Raw genomic sequence first — 11,230 nt, forward strand, 5'->3', positions numbered from 1 at the left:
TGATGTAAGTCCATCGAGTGGCATTTGGGTTCCAGTGTGCGTGTGTTTGGTTCGGATGCTGATGTAAGTCCAGTGATTGGCAGTTGGGCTCCACGTTTGCCTGTATTTGTGTTTGTTTGTGTGCGTGTCAGCCGAGCTACGAATGCTCTGATTCTTCTCTCGTCCGAGAAGATACGTATGCATAGGATGCGATATCCTAGCGAGCATGTGTCGTTTCCCCAATCCGAACTACTTTGACTCTGATGTCTATGCCTGATAGACTAAGTAGGCCCAGGATGCGATATCCTGCCGAGTCCGTCTTGTTTGTTTCTTGTGTCTCTTTCAGCCAGTGTGTGTGAGTTTGAGCAGTGTTTAGCAACCAATATTCCTTCCTTTTGTGCGTGGATCCCGTAGAGTACTACGGATGCGTAGGGGTGCTAATACCTTCCCTTCGCATAACCGACTCCCGAACCCATTCTCTTTGGTCGCGAGACCACGTCTTTTCCAGGTTTACTCTGAGCGTTTCCTTTCCCTCTTTTGGGATAAATAACGCACGGTGGCGGCTCTGTTGTTCTTGTTTTCCCGCCGGTTTTTCGCGTAATGCGACAATGAGTACTCCACGAAGCATGCTGAGGGACATGAGTGACCTAGATGGAATTTGTCCATCCTGCGTAATAGGATAAATGTCTAAGGACCCAATATTGAACTGGACAAGGATGACATGGTCTATGCCTTGTGTTCAATATAAACATAAGGGCAAAAGGGTAATTGTACACACAAGTATTATCACGAAAAGGGATTTGTCATATCACATGACATTTCCGTGTCTTGGGTAGCAGTGATGTGTTGTTAGATACCGCTCACTGTTTATTATGTTAAATACGTGATTTCATATAATTGTCAATATCGTAAAAACCTACAGGGTCACACACAAAAGAACGGATTGATGAGAGACAAAGTAAATAAGGAACAACGTAAGGTACAGTGCACTTAAGTGAATTGGAGAACATCGTAAGGTACAGTACACTTAAGTAGAATACGAAATATGGAAAGGTACCACACGCTTAAGTGATTTTTGGTATATCGTAAGATATGGGCCACATACACTTAAGTGGGATTTATAGCTTGCAGCCCACACAAGTGGTTATATAAATAAAACCCTTGTGCAGAAGCATTTCATTAGATGAAATTTTGTTTTTCTCTCTCTCACACTCAAAGCCTTCATTCGTAACAGCTAGCACTGAGACTGGAGGAATCTGTTCGTGTGGACTGCGTAGAGGCGTTATCACCATTCAATGCTCGTGATCACTTCTTAGATCCGCATCAAAGGTTTCAATCTCCATAAGAGGTAACGATTTCTATCACTGATCATGCCCATTCCTAAGGATCATTAAAGGAGAATTTTTTAATTTCCGCTGCGTTTTGGATCGTAATTTTCCTTCAGTGGTATCAGAGCCACTTACGAAACCATGTATCTGATAGCTATTTATTTTATGTATTTTCTGTTCTAATACGATTAAAAGGCATAATGAATTAAATAATAAACAAGTAATTAATTTGGCATCATGTGTGTTTGATTTGGATGATTGATGTTGACTATGCTTCGGAATCCGATGTTAGTATGGTGAAGCAGCGATACATCGATCGTCCATAGGTTGCACAAATGAGATCGATCAATTTATATATATGATATAAGTAATTCGGATGCAAAATATGGTATATATGATATACTATTTCTATTTATTTCATACAAACACCTAATGATTATTTTTCTTTGAGCAATCAATGGTCATTTGCCTCGGAATCCGACATTAGTATGGTGAAGCAATGATGTGTTGATCAATCATATTGAATTATCAATCAAGGTGTGTTTGACGATATGAAATTGCTGCATTAGGGTTCATGACGGTACAAGGGTTGTGTTGTCAAAGAGTTATGCGATTAGGGTTGTGACTCCACAAGAGTTATGGTTTAAAGTATCAAGTGTTTATGCGAAAAACATCGTTGGTTTCAAATGAGTTGTTCATTAAAATTTTATGTTGGGGATAGGGGGCGCTGCGTAGTATGATCAATCGTCGAAATTTAATTTGGTTTATTTAATTAACAGAATTTAAATTAATAATAATAATGTGTTTATTATTATTGTCTTGTGGTGATCAGTTATGGCCTTAGTTTTCCTTTATTTTGTTTTTTGGGATTTTAAAATACGGCCTGCGTGTCGTGCCTCTCTTTTAATCTCTTAATGTAACTTTTTTTCTCATCTCACTCCCTCGTATATAAAACGAGTTTCTTTTATGTAATGTAATGTTATGAGGAAAGAGAAGAATACAATATTAAAGGAGGACAACCTTGAAGATATTGCTTGGAGAAGCTTAGATCGTTATTAGGTTAGCTTAGGTTCTCTCATTGACTCGGGAGAACAATTGCGCTAGGGGCCATAAGTGTTTCATTTTGTATGTATGTTGATGCATGTGAATGTATGTTGATGCATGTGAGAGACGATTTATATGATAAATAAGTTGGTGAGATCAAAATAATTACAAATTCCCTCAAATTAAATATTAAGTTTATGTTTTCCAAGTTTTAACACTCATCAAGACTAGTATCGAATAATGTAGGTTTCGCCTACGCAAGGTGCATGTTCTATATTAGTAAGGTGCGATGGGATAATTGTAATATCCAATTTCTAAAACAATGGGTCAAACTTAACTAAACAAATTATAATAAGATTATATACGTTTAGAAGCAACAATTGGAAGTGATCCATATGATGGGTTGGAATAAGGAGTTATTCACCCAACTAAAATATTCGAGAGTTATATTAGATACAATTGGAAGGAGTTCCTACCTAAATAACCTAGTTTTATGTAATCCGCCTACGCGGACTTAAAACAAAGTGAAATGTGGATCTCGACCCACTAGAAAACCTTCCAACGGGATTTTCCGAATCAAATGGTAAGGGTCATTTGTTTTGAGTAAAATAGTGGGAGCATATTTAATTAAAGGCCTAATTAAATATGTTATTTTAATGATACTTATATTTTCATATTTTTAATGTAGATTACCATGACAACAAACACCTCTAACTACATTTTACGATTAATCTTTGATAAGGAAAAATTGTCTGGGAGAAATTTCCTGGATTGACACCAAAATATGAGGATTATCCTCAAGCATGATAAAAAGTTGTATGTCTTGGAGGAACCTATTCCTAAATAGGAACCTCCTAGTTCTGCACCTAAGGCAAAAAGAGATGCTTATAAGAAGCATGTCGATAATGCCAATCAAGTTGTTTGCCTCACACTAGCTACCATGAACTCGGAGTGGCAAAAGCAACATGAGAACATGACAGCGTTCGATATGATGGAACACTTGAAGATGCTCTATCAAGAGCAAGCAAGGCATGAAAGGTTTGAAGTTTCAAAAGCCCATTTTCAAGACAAGTTGGTTGAGGGAGCCTCTGTAGGTCCCCATGTGCTCAAGATGATTGGGTATGTGGAGAACCTTGAGAGGTTAGGTTTTCCCCTCGGAAAGGAACTTGCGATTGATTTGGATTTGCAATCGTTGACAGAGAGCTTCAGTCAATTTGTCCTTAATTTCAACATGAATGATATAGACAAAACTCTTCCTGAACTGCTAGGCATGTTAAGAACTGCTAAGCAGAATCTGAAGTCAAAAGGGAAGTCTGTTATGATGATCGGAAATGGAAAGAAGTAGAACAAAAAGGCCCACCGAGTAGGATGGTAAAGGGAAAGGCAAGGAAGTTGTCAAACCCAAACCCACTGCTCTTTCTTTGAAGCCTAGTGGAGGCATAACAAAGGATAACACCTGCTTCCATTGTGGTAAGACCGGACACTGGAAGAGAAACTGCCCAAAGTACTTGGAAGATAAGAAGAATGGAGTAGAGACTTCAACTTCAAGTATTTTTGTTATTGAAATTAATATATCTACTTTTGCATCATGGGTATTAGATACTAGATGCAGTTCTCACATTTGTACCAACGTGCAAGGGCTAAAAAGGAGTAGAGATTTGGAAAAATGTGAAGTTGACCTATGAGTTAGCAATGGAGAAAAGGTTGTTGCTTTAGCCGTAGGAACTTATGTATTGACTTTACCTGGTGGTTTAATAATTCAGTTAGAGAATTGTTATTATGTACCTGCAATTAGCAGGAATATTATTTTTGTTTCTTGTTTGGACAAGTTTGGTTTTTCATTCATAATAAAGAATAATTGTTGTTCCATTTATTTGAATGATATATTCTATGCTACTGCACAAATGAAAATGAACAATGGATTATATGCCCTTGATCTTCAAAATGCCTATTTATAACATTAATACTAAAAGGATGAGACCTAATGAGTTAAATTCAACTTACCTTTGGCATTGTCGATTAGGCCACATAAATGAGAAACGCATTTTCAAACTCCATAAAGATTGACTCTTTGACTCTTTTGATTATGAATCATATGAGACATGCAAATATTGTTTAATTGGAAAGATGACAAAGTCTCCATTCATAGGAAAAGGTGAAAGAGCTAATGATCTTTTGGCCCTCATACATACTTATGTAAGTGGACCACTGAACATACCATCCAGAGGAGGTTTTTAGTACTTCATCACATTTATTGATGATTTCAGTAGATATGGTTATTTGTGTTTAATGAAACACAAATCAGAGTCCTTTGAAAAGTTCAAGAAATTCAAGAATTAAGTACAAAACCAACTAGGTAAGAATATTAAAACTCTTCGATCAGATCGAAAGTGGTGAATATTTAAGCCTGGAGTTTGATGACCATCTGAAAGAGTGTGGGATTCTATCCCAACTTACTCCTCCTAGAACACCCCAATGGAACGATGTATATGAGAGAAGAAATCGAACCTTGTTAGACATAGTCTGATCCATGATGAGGCACGCCGATCTTCCAAACTCCTTTTGGGGACATGCATTATTGACAACAGCTTACACATTTAACCGTGTTCCATCCAAAAAGATTGAGAAAACACCATATGAGATATGGAGTGGTAAGAAACCACATATGTCTTATATGAAGATTTGGGGTTGAGAAGTTTATATGAAACGACAAATTTCAACTAAGCTTGAGCCCAAATTTGACAAGTGCTTATTTGTGGGGTATCCTAAAGAAACAAGAGGGTATTACTTCTACAATCCTTATGAGGGCAAAGTGTTTGTCGCTCGAACTGGAGTCTTCCTAGAAACAAATTTTATTTCCAAAGGAATCAGTGGGAGGAAAGTAGAGCTTGAAGAAATTCAAGAATCACAAAGCATTGATACACCTATGAAGGAATTAGAGCAGGAAACACAAGTAGTTGTTGAAGAGCAACCTGCTCAAGTAGAACAAGACCAACGTAGGTCAAGCAGAATATGTCACCTACCTGAGAGATATGGATATCTCATAACTGATCAAGGTGATATATTACTCATGGATCAAGATGAGCATGTGGCCTACCAAGAGGCCATAACTGGTTCTGAGTCTAAGAAGTGGCTAGAAGCCATGAAATCTGAAATGGATTCCATGTACATAAACCAGGTTTGGACCTTGGTAGAGCCTCATGTATGAGTTAACTATATAGGATGCAAGTGGGTCTTCAAAAAGAAGACTGACATGGATGGTAAGGTACACCTATAAGGCAATACTAGTTGCAAAAGAATATAAACAAATTCATGGGGTTGACTATGATGAAACCTTTTCACGAATTGCAATGCTTAAATCTGTTCGAATTTTACTTGCTATTGCTGCATATCATGATTATGAAATATGGCAGATGGATGTCAAAACTGCTTTCCTTAATAAAAAAAATCTTGAGGATGTGTACATCACACAAACTGAAGGATTTGACATACCAGAAGAAGCCCAAAAGATATGCAAGTTATAGAGATCAATTTATGGATTGAAGTAAGCTTCTAGAAATTGGAATCTTCATTTTGATGAAACAGTAAAATAATATGGATTCATCAAGAATGAAGATGAGCCTTATGTCTACAAGAATGTTAGTGAGATCATGATCGTCTTCCTGGTATTATATGTATATGACATATTACTCATTGGAAACGATGTCCATACCCTGCAACAAGTAAAGACTTGGTTGGAGAATATTTTTCTATGGAGGACCTAGGTGGAGTAGTCTATATATTAGGAATCAGGATCTATAGAGATAGATCACAAAAACTGTTTGTCCTAAGTCAGAGTACATACATAGACAATGTGTTGAGATGCTTTAATATGCATGATTCCAAGAAAGGATTTATACCTATGCAATATGGCATGTGTCTATCAAAAACACAATCCCCTTCAACTAAGGAAGAAAGTGATCACATGAATAAGATTCCATATGCATCTGCAATAGGATCTATCAGGTATGCCATGTTATGTACTCAACCAGATGTCTCGTATGCTTTAAGTACAACGAGTATGTACCAATCTGATTCCGGTGATGCTCATTGGGTAGCTGTCAAGAATATCCTTAAGTATTTGAGAAGGACTAAGGACTCATTCTTGATATATGGAGGTCAGGAAGAGCTTGTTGTAATTGGATACACCGATGCTAGCTTCCAGATAAATAAGGATGACTTTAGATCACAATCTGGTTATGTGTTCTGCTTAAACGATGGCGCTGTGAGCTAGAAAAGTTCAAAGCAAGATACAGTTGTTGATTCTACAACCGCGGTCAAGTTTATTGCTGCCTCAAGTGCAACGAAGGAAGCTATTTGGATCAAAAAGTTCATTAGTGAACTTGGCATAGTTCCTAGCATTGTGGATCCCAATGATCTCTATTGTGATAACAATGGTGCTATCGCACAGGCTATGGAGCCTAGATCTTACCAACGATCCAAACACATACTTAGGCGTTATCACCTTATTCGAGAGATAATAGATAGAGGAGATGTGAAAATATGCAGAGTACCTACACTTGACAATATTTCTGACCCACTGACAAAGCCTTTTGCGCGGCAAAAGCATGATGGTCATACTAGATCTATGGGTATTAGGGGTATGCCTGGTTGGCTCTAGTGCTAGAGGAAGATTGTTGGTGTAAGCCCTAGACACCAATACTTTTGGTACTTGTATCGAATTATTTATTAATAATAAAAGACTTTTTCTTTATTATGTTTGTTTAATAAAGTCCCTATAATAGCTAGTCCGTTTAATGTATCAAGTGTGACTTAATCATGAGATCCCATTAAACATAAGGACATTGTTCTTAAAATATCTATAATCGAGCTTTGTTGTGAAGTGGGATAACATTAAAGCATTAAGACTATTATGTATATAGACTAATGATCACATCTTATGGATCATGGATAAGGAGTTATCAAGTCTTAAACATAGGTATGAATATTATGAGTAATATTTATACTAGATTGACCCGCTATGAGAATACTACATAGAATCTTATGCAAAGTGTCATAAGTTATTCTCATGGTGATAGTGGTGTATACCACCCTTCGACCTGAAACCACTATGGACCCTAGATGTAGAGTCGAGTGCTTTATTATTGATCAAACATTGTCCATAATTGGATGACCATAAAGACAATTGATGGGTACTCCACGAAGCATGCTAAGGGACATGAGTGACCTAGATGGAATTTTCTCATCCTACGTAACAAGATAAATGTCTAAGGGCCCAATATTGAACTGGACAAGGATGACACGGTATATGCCTTGTGTTCAATATAGACATAAGGGGAAAAAAGATAATTGTACACACAAGTATTATCACAAAAAGGGATTTGTCAGATCACATGACATTTTCGTGTCTTGGGTAGCAATGATGCGTTGCTAGATACCGCTCACTGTTTATTATGTTAAATATGTGATTTAATATAATTGTTAATATCGCAAAAACCTACAGAGTCACACACAAAAGAATGGATTGATGAGAGATAGAGTAAACAAGGAACAATGTAAGGTATGGTGCACTTAAGTGAATTATAGAACATCGTAAGGTACGATGCACTTAAGTAGAATACAAAATATGGTAAGGTACCACACGCTTAAGTGATTTTTAGTATATCATAAGATATGGGCCACATACAGTTAAGTGAGTTTTTTAGCTTGCAGACTACACAACTGGTTCTATAAATAGAACCCTTATGCAGAAGCATTTCATTAGATGAAATTTCGTTTCTCTCTCTCTCACTCAAAGCTTTCATTCGTAATAGCTAGCACTGAGACTGAAGGAATCCGTTCGTGTGGACTAAGTAGAGGCGTTGTCACCATTGAACTCTCATGATCACTCCTTAGATCTACATCAAAGATTTCAATCACCACAATAGGTAACGATTTCTATCACTGATCATGCTTATTCGTAAGGATCACTAAAGGAGTTTTTTTAATTCCCACCGTGTTTTGGAATGCAATTTTCCTTAAAATTGGGTCTTGTCATGTAAAGAGAAGTTGTTAAGGGTATTGAGAAGAGTTATATGGAAAAATAAGCATTCAAAAATATTGAGAATTGAAGGAGTTGTGATCCTTTGTACTTTGACTTCAAATTATGACTTTTTGGTCAAACCTCTTGGAATAAACTTGTGTACTTGGACTTTTCTTGTATTTCAAGGTACATGGATAATCTTATGAACTCAAAATAAGGTGAACTTGAATGTCTGTTGATTAAGTTGCTTAAAGTTTGAGGTAACTTGTTGAAGAAGACATGGAAATAAACACATGAACCTTTGGTTTCTCTTGAGAAATAAGCAACCAGGCTTTGAGGTACTCTTGATCAAAATGAGATTGAAAGATACTTGAATACCTTAGAGATTATGTCTTGAGAGATAAGCCCCTTGTGAATCAATGGTTGGACACACATTGACTTGAGGAATCACAGAAACCCTAGCTAAGGAACCATGCTTGATGCCCTGGATGAAAAGCCTCATACCTTGCACAATAAACTTGAAGAAAATAAGACATGTTTTGGCTATTTCGATTAGTGGTTAGATAAGCAGTGAACATAAAAACACAAAGGTAAAAAAACCCAATAAAATGGTGCTTGGTGATCCCTACAAAGAGTAAACCCCAAAGATGAGAGGTAGAGGACCAAGATGTGACATTGTTTGTATGCAATGATGCAAATGATATGTGTGATCTTAGGGTTAAAAATTAAGGTATGACACTAATGTCTTTCAAATGTTCTATGGCTACAACTATGTAATCAAACTGAGGGGTAAGTGATCTTAGTACATTTTCAATTATTATTTGTTCATAGAGTGTTTCTCCAAAATACTCCATCTCATTCGTGACCATAATCACTTTGGAGGTGTAATCAGAAATCTTTTCATTGTTCTTCATGTTGAGATTCTCATATTGCTTGTGTATGGACTGCAACTTTACTTTCTTCATTGACGTGTCACCACTATAGCACTGCATCAATGTATACCATGTCGCCTTCATCGTCATCGAGAGAGCAACCTTCTCAAACACCTTTGTATCCACACACTGATGGATATATAACAATGTCTTCCGATCCTTCTTCCTCGTTTCACATTGCATATTTTTTTGCGTTTCTGTTGCATTTTATGCAACCAACATGTAATTGTCATTAACGAGATCAAGAACATCTTTAGTGCTAAACAACAACGCTTATGAATCGACCATTGGTTCCAATTATTTATGTCAAATACTAAAAGTTTTGTATTCAAGTTACGATTTATGTCGTTCATCTTCGTTCTTGTGCAAATCATTTAATTCTGGCCAACATTCGTGTTTCTCCAACCTTGAGAATCAAGATTTATGATTCTCATTAATTTTGATATTCTATTCACTATGAATTTCAGGAACCGAATCAATCACATGTCTCACATACATTTGTGTTTCCCATGAATCAGAATCAAAACTCTATATATCAATTATTGGAGTTAACAACAAAACTTCATTAATAGTTAAGAAGCTAATGAAAGAATTAGAGAGATAAAAATACAAAATGTAATTGTAACTAACATTTTTTTCATACTCAAATTCACAAGTGCTTACAAATTCAAATACAAATTTATATAAAGTAAATTTAAAATTAACTTAAATTTGAATTATAACCTACCTTTATAAGCTAGTTAAATATTACTATATGTTATTCTCCCTCTACAAAAATAATGTCCTCGTTGAACCTTTTTGTATAGCACTATAAGCTTTTGACTGATTTTTTTTTGTTTTCTCAATGTATGTTGCGAAATCGGAAATTATGCATCAACCCCATTCATCAACAATTTCAATCTTTTAACCTCTGAACCGTGTCATCACTACCCTTTATATGAAACGCAACTGTAAACTCTTGGAACAAGAATGCTAATATTTGAAGAAGCTATGAATAATATATTAAAATTAAATCATTGTGCACTTTTTAAGAAGGATATGAACAAAATCAAACTTCATATTCTCCCAAAAACAGTGGTAAATTAGGAGTAAAAAGATATTCATTCAACGCCGAAAATTGTAACCACGGGTTTTGCAATCAGATTCAGATCCCTAAAGAACAACACCTAACAAATTAACAAATTCTAAGCTCTCTCTCCTCTGATCCTACGAGCTAGTTGAATATCCTTAGGCATGATAGTAACTCTCTTGGCATGAATTGCACACAGATTTGTATCTTCAAACAAACCAACTAGATAAGCTTCAGCGGCTTCTTGAAGTGCAGAAACGGCACTGCTTTGGAATCTGAGATCTGTTTTGAAATCCTGAGCGATTTCTCTAACCAATCTTTGGAATGGAAGTTTCCTGATAAGAAGCTCGGTGCTCTTCTGATACTTTCTAATCTCTCTCAAAGCAACGGTTCCCGGACGGAATCTGTGTGGCTTTTTCACTCCTCCGGTTGCCGGAGCAGATTTCCGAGCAGCTTTCGTTGCCAATTGTTTCCTTGGAGCTTTGCCTCCGGTGGATTTGCGAGCGGTTTGTTTGGTACGTGCCATTTAGATCGGAGAGAATAAAGAAAGAAAATGAGATTTTGATTGAAAATCGAAAGTGAGAAAGGAAATTTGAGATGCGATGAAACCGAAGGAAGTGTTTGGGTAATATATAGTGAGGAGATGAAAGAGGAAAAAGCGGGAATTGTGAAGATTTTGAGAAATTTTGGAAAGTGAGATGGGAAAATAGAGACCGTTGATTAGAATTAATATCTACGGTCATACATCTCTAGGGGAAGGGTAGTAGGATCACGATCCGTGGCATTGTGAAACTGACAAATAGAATTATTGAGAATTGTTGCATATTGCGCTGTAATAGGATTATTCTCTTTCCGT

At 36.5% G+C, this 11,230-nt stretch overlaps 1 protein-coding gene across 1 annotated transcript; it reads right to left on the reverse strand.

Annotated features, from left to right (window-relative positions):
- Positions 1 to 10,344: 10,344 nt before the first annotated feature.
- Positions 10,345 to 11,014, reverse strand: LOC127128629 (histone H3.2-like). Its single transcript, XM_051057995.1, has one exon. It carries the CDS (start codon positions 10,898 to 10,900, stop codon positions 10,490 to 10,492), a length of 411 nt encoding a protein of 136 aa, XP_050913952.1. The 5' UTR covers positions 10,901 to 11,014; the 3' UTR covers positions 10,345 to 10,489.
- Between the last annotated feature and the right edge of the window lie 216 nt (positions 11,015 to 11,230).

The sequence above is a fragment of the Lathyrus oleraceus genome, chromosome 3, assembly GCF_024323335.1.
Source record: "Lathyrus oleraceus cultivar Zhongwan6 chromosome 3, CAAS_Psat_ZW6_1.0, whole genome shotgun sequence".
NCBI classification, from domain to species: domain Eukaryota; kingdom Viridiplantae; phylum Streptophyta; class Magnoliopsida; order Fabales; family Fabaceae; genus Lathyrus; species Lathyrus oleraceus.